Source organism: Hyla sarda, chromosome 7 (assembly GCF_029499605.1).
Source record: "Hyla sarda isolate aHylSar1 chromosome 7, aHylSar1.hap1, whole genome shotgun sequence".
Lineage (NCBI taxonomy): Eukaryota > Metazoa > Chordata > Amphibia > Anura > Hylidae > Hyla > Hyla sarda.
In genome coordinates, this window is record NC_079195.1 from 55,300,164 (window position 1) to 55,321,674 (window position 21,511).

The 21,511-nt window shown below is 43.9% G+C and overlaps 1 protein-coding gene across 4 annotated transcripts in view; it reads left to right on the plus strand.

Moving 5' to 3' along the window:
- Positions 1-21,511, plus strand: part of CPXM2 (carboxypeptidase X, M14 family member 2) — a 138,210-nt gene that overhangs the window by 86,143 nt on the left and 30,556 nt on the right. For all 4 annotated transcript variants that reach the window (XM_056529074.1, XM_056529075.1, XM_056529076.1 and 1 more), the window contains 4 exons: positions 2,593-2,677; positions 11,059-11,209; positions 13,254-13,342; positions 14,517-14,640. In XM_056529074.1, coding sequence (XP_056385049.1) covers positions 2,593-2,677; positions 11,059-11,209; positions 13,254-13,342; positions 14,517-14,640 — 449 coding nt within the window. The remainder of the gene's footprint in view (positions 1-2,592; positions 2,678-11,058; positions 11,210-13,253; positions 13,343-14,516; positions 14,641-21,511) is intronic.

A 21,511-nucleotide genomic window follows, 5' to 3' on the forward strand; every position in this document is an offset into this window, starting at 1 on the left:
TGGTATGACAGCATGAGGGGGCGTGGTCGTGACGTCATGATCACGGCCTCAGGCTCTGAGCGTTCTGAACAAAATGTTCAGAATGATGGAGCAATGAGGGAGTACCCCTTTAAGCTGGAAATGCCCGATTGACCAATTACTGGCTGCAGCAGGGACCCGCCTCAACTAGTGATTGGCTGATTTGGCATGTCTACCCACTTCCTGTTTTTCAAAATGGGAACAGGAACCTGTTAAAGGAAATCTGTCATTAGTGTCACCTGCACTAACCTGTTGGGACAGACAGGTAGTGCAGGTGACACTGATGACAATGATACTTACCTGGTCCCATTCCGTGTTCTGGTTCTCCCACTATCTTTTTCTGTATCTTCCCTCCCAGGGCTAATTTGGAGCATGGGTGGAGCTTCATGACGTCACTGCTCCTGCTTCTCTGCTGGGCCCTGTGGCTAGCAAACAGCAGCAGTGATGTCATGAAGCTCCACCCATGCTCCAAGTCAGCCCCTGGGATGGAAGATACAGAAGAAGACAGTGCGAGAACAGGATCAGGTAAGTATAGTTGTCATCAGTGTCAACTGCACTTCAGTGCAGGTGAAACTGATGGCAGATTTCCTTTAAGCATTGGAACACCAGTGGTGGGGATGGGCGAAGTAAGTAATGCTTAAATTCTTTTCTTATTGTAACACAGTCTGACCCTTTTTAAAAGCATTTTATCCCACCAGACCACCCCTTTAACTATAACTGTAGACATTATCACCTTCTAAGCCATAGCTGTCAAACATGCAACACTTAAGCCGATACCAAACTACAACTCCCTTGCATGCTTGGAGGTGTAGTTTCTCAACAACTGGAAATCTGCAAGTTTACCACCTACAGTCATGGCTGTAAATGTTGGCAACCCTGAAATTTCTCAAGAAAATTAAGTATTTCTCACAGAAAAGGATTGCAGTAACACATGTTTTGCTATACACATTTTTATTTCCTTTGTGTGCATTGGTACTAAACCAAAAAGAGGAGGAAAAACAACAAATTGGACATAATGTCACACCAAACTCCAAAAACGGGCTAGACATAATTATTGGCACCCTTACCTAAATATTTGGTATCACACCCTTTGGAAAAATAACTGAAATCAGTTGCTTCCTATAACCATCAATAAGCTTCTTACACCTCTCAGCCGGAATGTTGGATCACTCTTCCTTTGCAAACTGCTCCAGGTCTCTTATTGGAAGGCGCCTTTTCCCAACAGCAGTTTTAAGATCTCTCCACAGGTGTTCAATGGGTTTAGATCTGGACTCATTGCTGCCACTTCAGAACTCTCCAGCACTTTGTTGCGATCCATTTCTGGGTGTATTTGTGGTTATTTTCTTGCTGGAAGACCCAAGATCTCAGATGCAAACCCAGCTTTCTGACACTGGGCTGTACAGTGCGACCCAAAATCCGTTGGTAATCCTCAGATTTCATGATGCCATGCACACATTCAAGGCACCCAGTGCCAGAGGCAGCAAAACAACCTGTGTTCTTTTCTTTGTAGGCCTCATTCCGTTTTCGGCAAACAGTAGAATGATGTGCTTTACCAAAAAGCTCTATCTTGGTCTCATCTGTCCACAAGATATTTTCACAGAAGGATTTTGGCTTACTCAAGTTTATTTTGGCAAAATGTAGTCTTGCTTTTTTTATGTCTCTGTGTAAGCAGTGGGGTCCTCCTTGGTCTCCTGCCATAGCGTTTCATTTAATTTATATATCGACGGATAGTTCTGGCTGACACTGATGCTCCCTGGGCCTGCAGGACAGCTTGAATATCTTTGGAGCTTGTTTGGGGCTGCTTATCCACCATCCGGACTATCCTGCATTGACAACTTTCATCAATTTTTCTCTTCCATCCACACCCAGGGAGATTAGCTTCAGTGCCATGGGTTGCAAACTTCTTGATAATGTTGCGCACTGTGGACAAAGGCAAATCTAGATCTCTGGAGATGGACTTGTAACATTCAGATTGTTGATATGTTTCCACAATTTTGGTTCTCAAGTCCTCAGACAGTTCTTTTCTTCTCTTTCTGTTGTCCATGCTTAGTTTGGCACGCACAGACACACAATGCAAAGACTAAGTGAACTTCTCTCCTTTTAATTTGCTTTCAGGTGTGATTTTTATATTATCCACACTTGTTACTTTCCCCAGGTGAGTTAAAAGGAACATCACATGCTTGAAACAATCTTATTAATCCACAATTTTGAAAGGGTGGCAATAATTTTGTCCAGCCCATTTTTGGAGTTTGGTGTGACATTATGTCCAATTTGCTTATTTTCCTCCTTTTTTTGGTTTAGTTCCAATACACACAAAGGGAATAAACATGTGTATAGCAAAACATGTGTTACTACAATCCATTTCTGTGAGAAATACTTCATTTTCTTGACAAATTTCAGGGGTGCCAACATTTACGGCCATGACTGTATGTCCTAAACCCAACAAAGGACCCTACTTTATTTTGTACTATGTAATCTGTGTGATTGGTTTTATCTTACTTTCCATAGGAGCTTTAAAACCTGTCTTGGATTGATAGTTTTTTTGTCTTCTGATGGTGAATGTTCTTACCCTAGGAGCGACTGGATCACCTCGTATCGAGTCATGGTCAGCAATGACAGTCACAGCTGGGTCTTTGCAAGAAATGAAACTGGAGATCTGGTAAGAGTTCAGAGGTTTTAATAAACCTCCCCCTATGTCTACATCTTTTTGTGCTTTTTATATTTTGCTCCCTCATTTCTAAAGCTTTCACATTAGTTCCTAGTTTCCATCTGTTGCTGTTTCATAGACAAACAGCTCCCCCTGCTATACCTACTAGTGCTGTAATTGAGCATGTAGCTGGAATTCAGGTCATAACCCTAGGCCACTAGCTAAAAAACCTCACATGTTGGGCCAGTGTCAGCAGCTGACACAGTCAACAGTCGACACTCAAAGTCAATAACACCATCAACCCATTAGATGCCGTGATCAATCCTGATAGCGGCATCTAAAGGTGAAAGTGACATAAGTGGTTGAGGTGCTGGTCTACCTCAGGCAGACTGTAGTAGCATAGTGCTGATTTCACTGTACAATGCTATGCAATAGCATAGCCTTATACAGTGAAAGCAATCTAATAATTGCTTATAATAGTCATCTATGTGGGAAAAAGTGTAAAATAAAAAATAATGAAAAGAATGAAAAAAATGTTTTAAAAATATATAAAAGTAATAAAAAGTCATATCAAAACAACGGATCAGGGCTAAAAAAAAAAATTAGCCCTCATACAGCCCTATATACAGAAAAATAAAAACCTACGGGGTTCAGAATAGGATTGAACCCTAGAATATAGATATTTGGGGACATTTATCAAAACCTGTGCAGAAGAAAAGCTGACCAGTTGCCCATAGCAACCATTCAGATCGCTTGTTTTAGTTTTCACAGGTCTTTTTAAAAATGAAAAAAGCAATCTGATTGGTTGCTATGGGCAACTGGTCAACTTTTTCTCTGTACAGGTTTTGATAAATCTCCCCCAATTGTGTCCATTTTACTATAAAGTGCACTGTGTAAAAAATAAAATTCCCAAATTTTTTTTTTTTATTGTTTTTTTTCATTTCTGAACACAAATAGTATTTTTTTTGGGTGTGCCATACCTTTTATGGTAAAATGAAAGCTATCATTGTAAAAAGATAGCATATGGCTCTTTAAATGGAAAAATAAGAGTTATGGCTCTTGAAAGGTGAGGAGGAAAAATCGAAAATGCAAAAATTAAAATTGGTTGTGTCCTTAAAGGGGTACTCCAGTGGAATTTTTTTTAAATGAACCAGTGCCAGAAAGCTAAACAGATTTGTAAATTTCTTCTATTAAAAATATTTGTCCTTCCAGTACTTGTAAGCAGCTGTATGTGTGGTGTCCCGGTACCGTATTGCATACCGTACCTAGTGTGGTGGTCCCCAAAGTCAGAGTAACTACGCTCAGGTAGGGTCCCCCAGGTGGGACAGCCCCTAGTCGCCTCTTCTCTACTCTAATTCTACAATGTTAATATATGTGTATATTTAGTAATAATGTATATTTAATATAATGTATAGTACTTACCTTGTTTAGCGTCGCAGGACCTTCGGTTATGTGACCATGTTGATATCCTCTATGGTATGTTGGAGGACCTTTGGAGGTTCTTGGGTCACGTGTTACCCATAATCCTTTGTAATGGTGATTGACACAAGTATTGGACCAATTAGCACTAGTCCAGCCCCTGCCCATATAAGGGAGCTGTAGCCAATTATCGCTCTCTTGGGTTGCTGCTCTTGTGAATGCCGGACTAGCAGGACAGATCTGCGCAACTTGCAAAGACACGCTAGACCAGAAAACCTACCGGCCTCAGCGGAACAAAACCGTGAGTTCTAAACTACCCTCGCTAAAGCTAGCGTGACTACTGGACCGCAACTAAATCCCCTAAATCCAGTGGAACAGCGCATATTACCCTAAAGACTCTAAACTGCTAAAGTCCCAACCTTTGTCAATCTCCAAAGAAAGCTTGCATGTATAGCAGCTGTTCCGGTTATGAAGCTTGCATAAAATCTTCAGTAAAAGTTACAACTGTTTAAGAAAACTCTCCAGTTGTGGACATTCCATTATTAACTATCTCCCTATCGCTCTTGGGAAGGGTGGCAGTAGGACAAGCATTACTGAGGAGCCCTCTCCGTCACGAATAGCAAGGGTTAACAAGCACCCTTTAGTCACCGCACAGCTACACTCCCCATACCCTACTCCCCCAGGCTATCACATAACCTACAGAGGAAATTCTTTTATTTTTGAATTTCTTTTTTGTCTTGTCCACAGTGCTTTCTGCTGACACCTCTGTCTGTGTCAGGAACTGTCAAGAGTAGCATAGGTTTGCTATGGGGATTTTCTCCTACTCTGGACAGTTCCTGAAGGGCAGCAGGTGTCAGCAGAGAGCACTGTGGACAAGACAAAAAATAAATTCAAAAAGAAAAGAATTTCCTCTGAGCATACAGCTGCTATTAAGTACTGGAAGGGCAAATATGTTTTAATAGAAGTAATTTACAAATTTGAATTCAGGTAGAAGAAACAGACGTGGTCGAACATGTACAATAATGTATAATGATCCAATTGCTTCTCAGCATAATTACAAAAACTAACAGGTTGTTAGTATACGTTTTGATCAAAAAGTACAAAGCCCACTCGCCACGTCAAGGCCACCTATTTAGAGTCGGTCCCTAACGTCCCTAGCATAAAATGGCGTAGCACTGGGCGGTGACCACCACCGCCACGACACCAGTGCCCACAGGGGGAACGACCCACTGGCAGAGCGGCCCCAATGCCACTCAAACCAGTCTATGGGTCGCACCTCCCCACAGACACAGCGCCACGGCTGCAACAGACGCCGCGCAGCACCACACCAGTGTGAACAAGGTGCTACAGCTCACTTACCATGCTCTCCCAGTCAGACTGGGAGGCAGCTAGGAAAGAAATGGCCCTTGTGTAGCTAACTACTACTTATATAGGGTTGTGCTGAGGGGGTGGGGAAGAGTGCAGACACATGTTCAAACAAAAAAAATAAAAAATATATAAAAAAAGAAGATAATTTACAAATCTGTTTAGCTTTCTGGCACCGGCTGATATAAAAAGAAAATGTTTTCCACCGGAGTACCCCTTTAAGGGGGTTAAGGCCGAGTCTACACACGACAATAAGGTCCCACTGCAGATCTCTTCACAAAATGGGGCTAAATCTACAGCACAATCTGCATAATGTTACTTGTGAATTTTGACTTATGTAATTTTTTCCTTATCCATGGACTCTCTTTTTCCCTCTCTCTATTCTACCATGATTTCATACTTTTATATTTTTTTAATCCCAGTTACCTGCACTTTTTTTGTGCATTTTTTCAAAATAACGGGGAAGATTTATCAAAACCTTTTAAGAGGAAAAGTTGCCCATAGCAACCAATCAGATCGCTTCTATCATTTTTAACAAGGCCTCTGAAAAATTTAAGAAGCGATCTGATTGGTTGCTATGGGCAACTGGGCAACTTTTCCTTTGAACAGGTTTTGATAAATCTCTGTGTTTTTAAGGCCCCCCCCAGAGCATGTCGTATGTTTGATCGCTGAACCAAGGATGCACCCCAAGTCATGAAAAAGCCACATAAAGCATAGCACAGTGTTTTCCAAACAACGTGCCACCAGCTGTTGCAAAACTACAACTCCCAGCATGCCCAGACAGCCAAGGCTGTCTGGGCATGCTGGGAGTTGTAGTTTTGCAACAGCTGGAGACACGCTGTTTGGAAAAAAACTGGCATAACAGGTATAGCATTTCATTTTTTCCTATTGACTTCTAACTAAGATCTGGCCGCACCATTTTTTCACCCCCCCCCCCCCAAAAAAAAAAATGCAGGTAATACTCCTCAACGTGCTTTATAGAATATTTACCCCTAATCTTACAGCTCTGTTATATGCAGAAGTGGTTAAAGTTACACCATTAAAAATGCTGAGTGGAATTTTGAGACCTAAATGCAACTCTGCCAAGATTCATTTGGAAGCCGGAGTATTTCCATAAACCTCCATTACTGTGGTTTTACTAGAAATGGTTGAGTGCAGAAAATCTTATATCCTGAAAGATTTACAGATGGGATAAACAAGGATGCCAACTCAGCCATTAAACTAACCAACGCACATGAAATGCGTAGTATATGCCGCGCGACTATAAACTAAGATGCATGAGCCACACTTTACTTATTTCTAGCAGCTAAATACAGGGATGTTGTAGTACACACTAAATACAGGGATGTTGTAGTACACACTACCTGAGAATGATAGGCGTGTGATTGCTGCAACCACACTCCTATTACCCTCAGATCATAGTATGTACACACCACCTGATAATGATAGGAGTGTGATTGTTGCAACCACACTCCTATTACCCTCAGATCATAGTATGTACACACTACCTGATAACGATAGGAGTGAGATTGTTGCAACCACACTCCTATTACCCTCAGATCATAGTATGTACACACCACCTGATAACGATAGGAGTGTGATTGTTGCAACCACACTCCTATTACCCTCAGATCATAGTATGTACACACCACCTGATAACGATAGGAGTGTAATTGCTGCAACCACACTCCTATTACCCTCAGATCATAGTATATACACACTACCTGAGAATGATAGGAGTGTGATTGCTGCAATCACACTCATATTACCCTCGAATCATAGCATGTACACACTACCTGAGAATGATAGGAGTGTGATTGCTGCAACCACTCTCCAATTACCCTCATACAACCTGTATATACTCAAGTAGCCTGTACATGCTGAGATCTGAGAGTGATAGGAGTGTGATTGCTACAACCTCTCTTCTATTACCCTCACGCAACCTATACATACTCAAGTAGTGTGATAGCGCAACCACACTCCTATCAACCTCAGACAGCCTGTGCATGCGCAGATAAACAAAATGTAAGACTATATTTATGTACTGTTCACATAGTAGCCTCTAAAGATCAGTGCAGTATAAAAAAAAAAACAGGGGGGAGCGAGGAGACATCTATAGCATGTCTTGTGCAGGTGAGTTCTGACTCCGCTATACATGCCTACCCCATCACCTACTGTTTTTGTTGTATCTTGCACTAGAATTTACGAGAGGGACTGCTACTGTGGTTGGGGCCACACTGATAAGGAAATGGGTTCCCCAAAAGACAGGACCAGAGAGAAAAAGGCGCAGGAAAAATAGCAGGCACTGTTTTCATATGCCTCCATATCTGCAGTAATTATTTGATGCATCTTCTGTTGTGGCTTGTTCTGATTTGTATTGTTATGTGGATATATGTCTGGTTTGTTATGTTTGTACTTTTAGGGACTGTATTAAAGGTTAACTTTTATTTCTATGTACCATAGTTATAAGTTCTCTTATTAGGTAGCCCTCCCCAATAGGTAAACACATCCTTAGGTAGGTGGATTGATACTCCCCTCAAGTAGGTAAATACATATTGCAGGTAGATAGTTAGGAAAGTAACTAGCTAGGTAGCCAAGTATGTAGATAAAGAGCTAGCTTGGTAGTTAGGTAGGCAGGTATGTAGGTAGGTAACTATCTAGGTAGTTAGGTAGCCAAGTATGTAGGTAGATAGCTAGGTAGAGAGCTAGTTAGGTAACCAGGTAGCTACCTAGTTGGTTAGGTAGCCAGTTGTGTAGGTGGATAGGTAGGTAGTTAGGCAGCCTGGTAGTTAGGTAGGCAGGTATGTAGGTAGCTTGCTAGGTAGTTAGGTTGCCAGGTATGTAGAAAACTAGCTTGCTAAGTAGTTAGGTAGCCAGGTATGTATGTAGGTAGGTAGCCAGGTATGTTTATAGGTAGTTAGTTATCCCCCATCTGCCCCTTTGTGCCAGGTTGAAAACAAACAACAACAACAACAAAAAAAAAACAGATACTCCCCCTCCTATCCAATGCATGTGTCCCTCAAAAGTACATAAACCATATAATACACCATTCTTTTGATTTAAAGGGGTTATCTATCTTAAAAAAAATAAAAATAAAATGCTCCAAATGCATTAAAATAGCAAACTGTTACCTACTTTCCCCTCCACTCTCACGTTGATCTCGGCTCTGCCTCTGTTTGGTGCACTAGTGTTATTTTAGCAGTGAATATCAAATTACCACTGCAGCCAATCAGTGGTCTTGGTGGTCATGCTCCATACTCCTGGCATCATGACATAGTGACTGGAGCCATGATGCCAGGAGTACGAAATGTGACCACCGAGGCCGCTGCGATCATCATGTGATGTCTGTTGCTAGTAACATAGTTTTACATATGTATAACCCCTTTAGGGTGTACGCACACGTACAATATCCTTTGCATATTTGAAGCTTTGTTCAGTTATTTACATTGAACTCTGCAACATAAAATCTGCAGCTTCAAATACTGTGCATCAAATATGCCCTCAAGCTTAAAAATAGACTACCCCGTGTGGCATCAGAATGCAACTTTTATGCAGCAAAACCTGAAAGGACGCATTTAATAAATTCAGCACCTAATATAGACGCAGTTAAACAGCTCGCTAATACTTGGCATATGCAAGTCGCCTACATTTCTAAAAAGTCGCACATTTTTGCACAGTTTGCAGGCTGTGCAATATTTTCTGGTAATTCAACACAAAATACACTGCAACCCATCACATTACTGTGCATTAAGGACTCATCTGCATTGTCTTGGAGCCTATACAGCTTCTTAAACTGCATCACTCTAAACTGCTTTATAGCATTCACATGACATTTTTCCTAAAATAAGAAAAAATCCCAGAAATTGCTACGGTCAGATGTTAGTGAATAAGAGAATATAAAGTGCTATACCTACCATGCTTCTTTGGGTGTGTGTTTTGGGTGAGTGACATATTTCAAAAAAATGTAGCATGCTCTAGGTGCTGCTTTAAAAAAAATGTTTTACAGAGTTTGTGAAATTTTCGGGGCAAACAATCCGCTGTGTGAACATAGCCATAGATCTCTATAGGTTTTTTTCCTGCTCAAAAAACTTCACATTCTGTTTAAGAAATCCTTGAATAATAGAGTCAAGGAATCCCATGACTTGTAGCAAGAAAAACACAACCAGAAAATAAAAAAATTCTACAAAAACTGCACCCAAAAATGCATTAATTTATTAATAATTCATGACTGTTATACATTTTGTCAGGATAAAATTAGACCAGACAGGCAAAAACTGACCCAAATTTATCACAGCGGCACATGCTGTATGATCAACATAAGGCATTTTTTCTTGATGTGTTAGACGCTTTTCTAATTTTTATGCCTCTTGGATGGCAAACTTTACCGAATATTTTGTGCCAAAATAACGCCACTCACCATTCATGAACCTGGCAGCATTTCCAACTCCTCTTAGCCATGTCTTCTTTTATACACTTTTTTAACCTACCTAGTGAGGCGTAAAATTTGTCTAAAACACATAATAAGCTTGGAACCAACGTATGCTCGTTGCACATTGAGCCAGAATTCTGATTAATTTTGCTTAGTGAATCTCACCCAATGTATTTTTTCATAGCACTTTAAAACATTTACCAGAAAGACATGGCATACTGTATACAGTATTTGGCTGCCACTCTGTTATTTCCTGGCATAGTCTTCAACTTAGAGCTACATTGGAGCTAGAAGGGAACAGCTGGAGAGAGGGCAGCCTGGCAGGGCTGACCTCTGGACCAAGGAGAAAATTCCGACTATATGGCTCAGATAGGGCACTCCCGGAGACTTCAGATTTGTAAATAAGTGCCGTCTTTATTGGTCATGAATGTCAGTTTACAGTAGGACAACGTGTTTCAAAGGTTACACCTTCTTCTTCAGGTCCAGTCTGAACCTGAAGAAGAAGGTTTAACCTTTGAAACACGTTGTCCTACTGTAAACTGCCATTCTTGAACAATAAAGACACCACTGATTTATAAATCTGAAGTCTCCAGGAGTGCCCTATCTGAGCCATATAGTCGGAATTTTCTCCTTGGTCCAGAGGTCAGCCCTGCCAGGCTGCCCTCTCTCCAGCTGTTCCCTTCTGCATCTGCACCACTGCCCCAGCTGCCTCCTGACATTGGAACACTTTTACAAGCGCATATCAGTGTTGTGCCTGCCGCACAACACGCTAAGGTGAGTGAAATTTACCTATGCCTTACTAGCTTCCCATATCATCTGGGATTAACCGCACTATAGCGCCGCTTCTGCTCTTTTTTCCCTAGAACTTATAGCTCAAAAGTCATTCAGACGCTAGCCTTATCTGTACGTCATGCCAGAAAGGCACTTAGCTGTTCAAGTCATGATCCATATACATTGCTTAGGTTAGATGGACCACTATGATGATGTGGTCAGAGCCTCTATGGTCTGCCTCGTATTAAATAATGCAGGTCTGTAATATGGTACTAATATTATCCCATGGAGTATAACATTATATTATTTTTGACCTTGTATTTGTGGTTGCTGGTAGCAAAAACTTGAGTGTACTGTCTTTGTTACTTTTGTATTCTGTATGATAATTCTATTTCTTCTATGTTAATAGCTATTCCCAGGGAATAATGAGAAGGAAATTCCAGTCTTGAATGAATTCCTTGAGCCCCTGGTGGGCCGCTATATTCGTATTAATCCCCGCTCTTGGTATGAAGAAGGCAGCGTATGCATGAGGATGGAAATACTTGGATGCCCATTGCCAGGTTAGACAATACCTAGTCAATCAGTCCTCTACACTGTCTAAGTAATATGCACAATTATTGATATTTTGCATAGCACATATTGCATTTAAATATTTATTTAAAATACTCCATGTTTGGATACTGTTACCATTGAGAAATCTCTGCATCCCTCCCTGTTGGCTGCTTTCACATTACTGTGTAGTCCAAATGCAGACGGAAGCAGCTAGGAGAAAGCAAATAACTAGCAGTATTACCAATTTTTTGGCCAGACTACATTCAGGAGGCAGGTAGTGTTGCTTACGAATATTCACAATTCGAATATTCATTGCGAATATCGCGAATTCGCGAATATTACGAATTTCGCCATAAAAATTCGCTATTACGAATATTCGTCTTTTTATCAAACTGTTTTAAAAACAGAGCACATTGTAGGGATCTCCTTCGACTGATAAAAGCAATGCTTGTATCATTTCATTAAAGACCCAGGGATGAGACTGTGAGGCGAAAGGTTTATGCATGCGAATATTAATGGAAATTCCGCCCTACTTATGCCTGTGAGCTAATGAGAGTTCTGCAAGCACAGTTGTCAGAGCTTAGCAACGTCCCTAGCAACGTCCCTCGCATGATGTTATAGCGCGCATGCGCAGAAGAGCGAAATTTCGCTATTAATTTTGCATTCGCAATAGCGAAATTTCGCAATTCAAAAAAACATCACGAATATAACGAATATTCGAATTTCACGAATATGGGACGAATATTCGTCCTCATATTCGCGAAATATCGCGAATTCGAATATGGCATATGCCGCTCATCACTAGAGGCAGGTAGAGCAGGAAATCATGGTAAATTCGGGTAGAAAACAGACATGGTGCACATCTACAATCTTGTATAATGATCTGATTGCTTCTCAGCATAATATCAAAAACTAACAGGTTGTTAGTATACATTTTTGATCAAAAAGTACAAGCCCACTCGCCACGTCAAGGCCACCTATTTAGAGTGGGTCCCTAACGTTGCTAGCATAAAATGGCGTAGCACTGGGCGGCGACCACCACTGCCGCGACACCAGTGCCTACGGGGGGGAAACGACCCACTGGCAGAGCGGCCCCAATGCCACTCAAACCAGTCCATGGGTCGCACCTCCCCGCAGACACGGCGCCACGGCAGCAACGGACGCCGCCCCGCACCACACCAGTGTGAACAAGGTGTAATAGCTCACTTACCATGCTCTCCCAGTCAGACTGGGAAGCTGCTAGGAAAAAAATGGCCCTTGTGTAGCTAACTACTACTTATATAGGGTTGGGCTGAGGGGGTGGGGAAGAGTGCAGCACATGTTCAAAAAAAAAAAAAGGAGGGGATAGAAAACTCAGTGTGAATTCGGGTAGAAAACAGACATGGTGCACATCTACAATCTTGTATAATGATCTGATTGCTTCTCAGCATAATATCAAAAACTAACAGGTTGTTAGGAAATCATGGTAATGCTGCATCAGCCAATAGCTGCAGAACAGGAAGTGAGGGGGCGTGGCTTATGTGCAACTTCCTCTGCACAGCCCAGTAACCCGCAGCAGTAGTTACTATCACCGTTGTTTTCAAGGAGCAATATCGTACAGCGTACTCAGGAAACTTTTATTTGAGGTACCAGAGTAGAAGAATTAATGGCCCGGGTTTGTTTAGTCACCCTAGTTGCCCCATAAAAAAAAAAAAAAAATAGAAAATTTACTTTTTGCTCCAAGAGATGTTTTGTTTTAACCTAATGGAAAATTTTATGTGCTAAAATCTACTTTTAAAAATGCTACATATGTGCAAAAAACAATGCTATGTCTTAAATCTGTTCATATTAAACACTTCTATGTTAGAAAAGATTAAAAGTATTATAGGAGGGATACTTTCATTGGTTAACCAAAAAAATTATAGCATCACCGCTATAATAATTTTAATCTTTTTTACACAAACATATTTACCATTTAGCATCACATAGATTTTTCTGGCTTACACGGTACCACGCTATTTTATGCTGCACTTTTTGCAGTTAATAATATTATCCCTATTATATTATGCCTAGACCCCAATAATTATTATTACAGAAGGAATGAGCTGACAACTTCAGACAACCTGGATTTCCGACATCACAATTACAAGGAGATGAGACAGGTATGGGCCAATAGAACATTTTATTTGTCACGCTATTCTTGTCCTACAGTTTATTTACATGTGCTTTTTACGTATTAGTACATTATAATATCATATAAATAAATGAATTGATTTATTATAACATCAAAGCAAGGATAATGGGAGAGCACTCAAGGGGCTATATCACCTAACGCTGCGTGCAGCAAGGTCCTCGGTGACCTCCAAACAAAGTCTCCTGCGGGGTGCACGCACACAGATGTGAAGCATCAATATAAAACAACCAAAGAAAAGTAGGTGCACTCACCGCAAAGCAGAGACTATTGGGTCTTGAAGTCCGGTAACCGGGTGCCGGAAGAAGCACGCACTTACGTGCGAAACTGCCGCCGTAGCCTCCGAGTGCACTTCACCAGCGCCTATGCCGTGACCCGGCACCCTGTTACCGGACTTCAAGACCCGATAGTCTCTGCTTTGCGGTGAGTGCACCTATGTTTTCTTTAGTTGTTTTATATTGATTTATTATAACATTTACTGTTACATAATCTTTGTTCACATTTGCTAAAGTGCAGCGGCCGGATGGTACGGTGGCAGAATGGTGCAGCGGCAGGATGCATGTTTAAAAGGGCTGTCAACTCCATAGTCAGCGAGTTGCCGGTTGCTAAAGTGAGCAGTATATGGATTTGCTGGAAGTCACAAATCTGAAGATCACTCGTTTTAGCAGTGGGACACTTGTGGCTACCGAGTTGCTGGTGTACTGTATTAAAGGGGTACTCCCGTGGAAAACTTTTTTTTTTAAATCAACTGGTGCCAGAAAGTTAAACAGGTTTGTAAATTACTATTAAAAAATCTTACTCCTTCCAGTACTTATTAGCGGAGGAAATTATTTTCTTTTTGGAACACAGAGCTCTCTGCTGACATCATGACCACAGTGCTCTCTGCTGAAATCTCTGTCTAGTATACAGACCCTAAAAAGTACTGGAAAGATTATGGTTTTTTAATAGAAGTAATTTACAAATCTGTTTAACTTTCTGGCTCCAGTTGATAAAAAAAAAAAAAAAAGGTTTCCACGAAAGTGCCCCTTTAAACATGTATCCTGCCGCAGCACTTTAAGAATGGAAATTATAAGTTACAGCTGCTTTATTACAATATACAGCTACGTTTTATTACACAATAGTCTTTTGATTTTTTTCCCTTCCAGTTGATGAAAGTGGTGAATGAGATGTGTCCCAACATTACGCGGGTGTATAATATTGGCCGAAGCCATGAGGGGCTCAAGCTGTACGCGATGGAGATGTCTGATAACCCCGGGGAGCACGAAGTTGGTTAGGAGAATAAACACACTCTATGTATGTCCTGCACCTTCCCGCCTGTCTCTTCTACTACTGCTCTCGATCTTATCATCTGGTTTGGCTTTGATGGTTTGATTACACCAGGGGAGAGATAGCAATAGTTAGAGGATGTTAAAGTCAGATTTTCAAAACATTTTGACAATTAAAAGGCGATTCATGAGAACTTCAGATCTTATGCAATGTTCTGGCATTTTGGTCACCTAAAATGAAATGTGAACATTTTGAGGGGAGGCCCTGAGCTGCTCCTGCCACCATCCCCCAATGCCCTAAACATTTCTATCCCTCTGTCCAACTTGGTGGCCATTACTGGTACCATGTTTCATCGTGTTAATCTATTTCTAATACATTGTAGAGGCTGCGCTGATGTCCTCTACTTCTTTTCTGCTTTGCTGACTGACTGTCCCTTTTGCAGTAATGTGCTGTTCACAACAATAAAATAATGGAGGGTAGAAAAACAGGGACAGTGGAACCATGCACCATCCAGGATTGGGGCCACAATGGCCTGATCAAACCCCTAAAATATAATCTCACACCTCCCTCAAAAAATACAGGCCGCTAACCAAACCTAATCAAATTATGTCAACAAAACCAAGGTTCAGTTCACCACCAGCCCTGACCCAAAGGGTCCCAAAGTTATTTGCCTGCTTATTGGGGTTGTAGATCCAAAAATCACTAAAGTCATTGAGGTAGAACCATTGACTGCATTATCTCTGGCTTTGCTTTGAGTTCCATACTCTTACTTTGCGTGGGACTTATCCTCCACCTTCTGACCACCAAACTTCTCAGGCCGAGTAACAATGACCACTCTGCTCGCTTACAGCAGTCATAACAGTATTATGCTGACCATCCTTCTCCATAGCTTGCAATCTCCCTTTTGTTCAATGTATAATTTATAGTATTGTATAGAACTTACTACTCTAATGCTCCTTTCACACTATATGTTGCTCCGTTTTAAAGATCCGTTACAATGTCCCGTTAAGAAAACCCTTAAAAACGGCCGTTAAAATATCCCATCCAAGTCTATGGGATTTTTTAATTATCCGTTATCACCCATTATTGCCTGTTATGAATAACAGATGTTATTTGTGAGAGGAAAATTAGTCCATGTAACGTTTTTTTTTTTCCTGTCACAAATAATGTCCGTTATTCATAACAGGCTATAATGGGTGATAACAGATAATCAAAAAATCCCATAGACTTGAATGAGTTATTTTAACGGACGTTTTTAAGGTTCTTTTAACGGGACATTGTAACGGGTCTTTAAAACGGAGAAGCATATAGTGTGAAAGGAGCCTTAGTCTGATAGGTGATACAACACAGTAGCACAAAAAATTTAAAGTAGACATTTAAAGTAGACAAACGGTCTACAGATGCTGCTTAAATATTTTAGACCTTATGTGTGTAAGGAAGTTAAAATGATGGTTTTGGATCAGGTTGAGTGAGTTTGATGAAAGTAAAGACCAGTCCCTTCTTCTGCTCCTTTGATCTTCTGCCCTCAGTGATGGCTTTTTGATGGTTCACAAGATTGACAAAGGCCCTTAAGCAATATGGTGGTGATGGTTGTTACGCCGAGCGCTCCGGGTCCCCGCTCCTCCCCGGAGCGCTCGCTACACTCTCGCTCCCGCAGCGCCCCGGTCAGATCCACTGACCGGGTGCGCTGCGATACCGCCTCCAGCCGGGATGCGATTCGCGATGCGGGTGGCGCCCGCTCGCGATGCGCACCCCGGCTCCCGTACCTGACTCGCTCTCCGTCGGTCCTGTCCCGGCGCGCGCGGCCCCGCTCCCTAGGGCGCGCGCGCGCCGGGTCTCTGCGATTTAAAGGGCCACTGCGCCGCTGATTGGCGCAGTGGTTCTAATCAGTGTGTTCACCTGTGCACTCCCTATGTATACCTCACTTCCCCTGCACTCCCTCGCCGGATCTTGTTGCCATTGTGCCAGTGAAAGCGTTCCCTTGTGTGTTCCTAGCCTGTGTTCCAGACCTCCTGCCGTTGCCCCTGACTACGATCCTTGCTGCCTGCCCCGACCTTCTGCTACGTCCGACCTTGCTTCTGTCTACTCCCTTGTACCTCGCCTATCTTCAGCAGTCAGAGAGGTTGAGCCGTTGCTAGTGGATACGACCTGGTCACTACCGCCGCAGCAAGTCCATCCCGCTTTGCGGCGGGCTCTGGTGAACACCAGTAGTGACTTAGAACCGGTCCACTAGCACGGTCCACGCCAATCCCTCTCTGGCACAGAGGATCCACCTCCTGCCAGCCGGCATCGTGACAGTAGATCCGGCCATGGATCCCGCTGAAGTTCCTCTGCCAGTTGTCGCCGACCTCACCACGGTGGTCGCCCAGCAGTCACAACAGATAGCGCAACAAGGCCACCAGCTGTCTCAACTGACCGTGATGCTACAGCAGCTACTACCTCAGCTTCAGCAATCATCTCCTCCGCCAGCTCCTGCACCTCCTCCGCAGCGAGTGGCCGCCTCAGGCCTACGACTATCCTTGCCGGATAAATTTGATGGGGACTCTAAGTTTTGCCGTGGCTTTCTTTCACAATGTTCCCTGCACTTGGAGATGATGTCGGACCAGTTTCCTACTGAAAGGTCTAAGGTGGCTTTCGTAGTCAGCCTTCTGTCTGGAAAAGCTCTGTCATGGGCCACACCGCTCTGGGACCGCAATGACCCCGTCACTGCCTCTGTACACTCCTTCTTCTCGGAAATTCGAAGTGTCTTTGAGGAACCTGCCCGAGCCTCTTCTGCTGAGACTGCCCTGCTGAACCTGGTCCAGGGTAATTCTTCCGTTGGCGAGTACGCCGTGCAATTCCGTACTCTTGCTTCAGAACTTTCCTGGAATAATGAGGCCCTCTGCGCGACCTTTAAAAAAGGCCTATCCAACAACATTAAAGATGTTCTGGCTGCACGAGAAATTCCTGCTAACCTACATGAACTCATTCATCTAGCCACTCGCATTGACATGCGTTTTTCCGAAAGGCGTCAGGAGCTCCGCCAGGATATGGACTTTGTTCGCACGAGGCGTTTTTTCTCCCCGGCTCCTCTCTCCTCTGGTCCTCTGCAATCCGTTCCTGTGCCTCCCGCCATGGAGGCTATGCAAGTTGACCGGTCTCGCCTGACACCTCAAGAGAGGACACGACGCCGCATGGAGAATCTCTGCCTCTACTGTGCCGGTACCGAACACTTCCTGAAGGATTGTCCTATCCGTCCTCCCCGCCTGGAAAGACGTACGCTGACTCCGCACAAAGGTGAAACAGTCCTTGATGTCAACTCTGCTTCTCCACGTCTTACTGTGCCTGTGCGGATATCTGCCTCTACCTTCTCCTTCTCCACTAAGGCCTTCTTGGATTCCGGATCTGCAGGAAACTTTATTTTGGCCTCTCTCATCAACAGGTTCAACATCCCAGTGACCAGTCTCGCCAGACCTCTTTACATCAATTGCGTTAACAATGAAAGATTGGACTGTGCCGTGCGTTACCGCACGGAACCCCTCCTAATGTGCATCGGACCTCATCACGAAAGAATTGAGTTTTTGGTCCTCTCCAATTGCACTTCCGAAATTCTCCTTGGACTACCCTGGCTTCAACACCATTCCCCAACCCTGGATTGGTCCACAGGGGAGATCAAGAGTTGGGGTACCTCTTGTTTCAAGGACTGCCTTAAACCGGTTACCAGTACTCCCTGCCGTGATCCTGTGGTTCCCCCTGTAACTGGTCTCCCTAAGGCCTATATGGACTTTGCTGATGTGTTTTGCAAAAAACAAGCTGAGACTCTTCCTCCTCACAGGCCTTATGACTGTCCTATTGACCTCCTCCCGGGCACTACTCCACCCCGGGGCAGAATTTATCCTCTGTCCGCCCCAGAGACTCTTGCTATGTCTGAGTACATCCAGGAAAATTTAAAAAAGGGCTTTATCCGCAAATCCTCCTCTCCTGCCGGAGCCGGATTTTTCTTTGTGTCCAAAAAAGATGGCTCCCTATGCCCTTGCATTGACTACCGCGGTCTTAACAAAATCACGGTAAAGAACCGCTACCCTCTACCTCTTATCTCTGAACTCTTTGATCGCCTCCAAGGTGCCCACATCTTTACCAAACTGGACTTAAGAGGTGCTTATAATCTCATCTGCATCAGAGAGGGGGATGAATGGAAAACGGCATTTAACACTAGAGATGGACACTTTGAGTATCTGGTCATGCCCTTTGGCCTGTGCAACGCCCCTGCCGTCTTCCAAGACTTTGTTAATGAAATTTTTCGTGATCTCTTATATTCCTGTGTTGTTGTGTATCTGGACGATATCCTGATTTTTTCTGCCAACCTAGAAGAACACCGCCAGCATGTCCGCATGGTTCTTCAGAGACTTCGTGACAATCAACTTTATGCCAAGATGGAGAAATGTCTGTTTGAATGTCAATCTCTTCCTTTCCTAGGATACTTGGTCTCTGGCCAGGGACTACAAATGGATCCAGACAAACTCTCTGCCGTCTTAGATTGGCCACGCCCCTCCGGACTCCGTGCTATCCAACGTTTTTTGGGGTTCGCCAATTATTACAGACAATTTATTCCACATTTTTCCACCATTGTGGTTCCTATCGTGGCTTTAACCAAAAAGAATGCCAATCCTAAGTCATGGCCTCCTCAAGCGGAAGACGCCTTTAAACAGCTCAAGTCTGCCTTTTCTTCTGCTCCCGTGCTCTCCAGACCTGACCCATCTAAACCCTTCCTATTGGAGGTAGATGCCTCCTCAGTAGGAGCGGGAGCGGTCCTTCTACAAAAAAATTCTTCCGGGCATGCTGTTACTTGTGGGTTTTTTTCTAGGACCTTCTCTCCGGCGGAGAGGAACTACTCCATCGGGGATCGAGAGCTACTAGCCATTAAATTAGCACTTGAGGAATGGAGGCATCTGCTGGAGGGATCAAGATTTCCAGTTATTATTTACACCGATCACAAACATCTCTCCTATCTCCAGTCTGCCCAACGGCTGAATCCTCTCCAGGCCAGGTGGTCTCTGTTCTTTGCCCGGTTTAATTTTGAAATTCACTTTCGCCCTGCCGATAAGAACATCAGGGCCGATGCTCTCTCTCGTTCCTCGGAAGTAGAGCTCTCTCCGCAACACATCATTCCTCCTGACTGTCTGATCTCCACTTCTCCAGCCTCCATCAGGCAAACTCCTCCAGGGAAGACCTTCGTCACTCCACGCCAATGCCTCGGAATCCTCAAATGGGGTCACTCCTCCCATCTCGCAGGCCATGCGGGCATCAAGAAATCCGTGCAACTCATCTCTCGTTTCTATTGGTGGCCGACTCTGGAGACGGATGTTGTTGATTTTGTGCGGGCCTGCACTGTCTGTGCCCGGGATAAGACTCCTCGCCAGAAGCCCGCTGGTCTTCTTCATCCTCTGCCTGTTCCCGAACAACCTTGGTCTCTGATTGGTATGGACTTTATTACAGACTTACCCTCATCCCGGGGCAACACTGTTGTTTGGGTGGTCGTTGATCGATTCTCCAAGATGGCACATTTCATCCCTCTTCCTGGTCTTCCTTCTGCGCCTCAGTTGGCAAAACAATTTTTTGTACACATTTTTCGTCTTCACGGGTTGCCCACGCAGATCGTCTCGGATAGAGGCGTCCAATTCGTGTCAAAATTCTGGAGGGCTCTCTGTAAACAACTCAAGATTAAATTAAACTTTTCTTCTGCTTATCATCCTCAATCCAATGGGCAAGTAGAAAGAATTAACCAGGTCCTGGGTGATTATTTACGGCATTTTGTTTCCTCCCGCCAGGATGACTGGGCAGATCTTCTACCATGGGCCGAATTCTCGTATAACTTCAGAGTTTCTGAATCTTCTTCCAAATCCCCATTTTTCGTGGTGTACGGCCGTCACCCTCTTCCCCCCCTCCCTACTCCCTTGCCCTCTGGTTTGCCCGCTGTGGATGAAATAACTCGTGATCTTTCCACCATATGGAAAGAGACCCAAAATTCTCTCTTACAGGCTTCATCACGCATGAAGAAGTTTGCTGATAAGAAAAGAAGAGCTCCCCCCATTTTTTCTCCCGGAGACAAGGTATGGCTCTCCGCTAAATATGTCCGCTTCCGTGTTCCCAGCTACAAATTGGGACCACGCTATCTTGGTCCTTTCAAAATTTTGTGCCAGATTAATCCTGTCTCTTATAAACTTCTTCTCCCTCCTTCTCTTCGTATTCCTAATGCCTTTCACGTTTCTCTTCTTAAACCACTCATCATCAACCGTTTCTCTCCTAAACTTATCTCTCCCACTCCTGTCTCCGGTTCTTCAGACATCTTTCCTGTAAAGGAGATACTGGCCTCCAAAAAGGTCAGAGGAAAAACCTTCTTTTTGGTTGACTGGGAGGGCTGTGGTCCTGAAGAGAGATCCTGGGAACCTGAGGACAATATCCTAGATAAAAGTCTGGTCCTCAGGTTCTCAGGCTCCAAGAAGAGGGGGAGACCCAAGGGGGGGGGTACTGTTACGCCGAGCGCTCCGGGTCCCCGCTCCTCCCCGGAGCGCTCGCTACACTCTCGCTCCCGCAGCGCCCCGGTCAGATCCACTGACCGGGTGCGCTGCGATACCGCCTCCAGCCGGGATGCGATTTGCGATGCGGGTGGCGCCCGCTCGCGATGCGCACCCCGGCTCCCGTACCTGACTCGCTCTCCGTCGGTCCTGTCCCGGCGCGCGCGGCCCCGCTCCCTAGGGCGCGCGCGCGCCGGGTCTCTGCGATTTAAAGGGCCACTGCGCCGCTGATTGGCGCAGTGGTTCTAATCAGTGTGTTCACCTGTGCACTCCCTATGTATACCTCACTTCCCCTGCACTCCCTCGCCGGATCTTGTTGC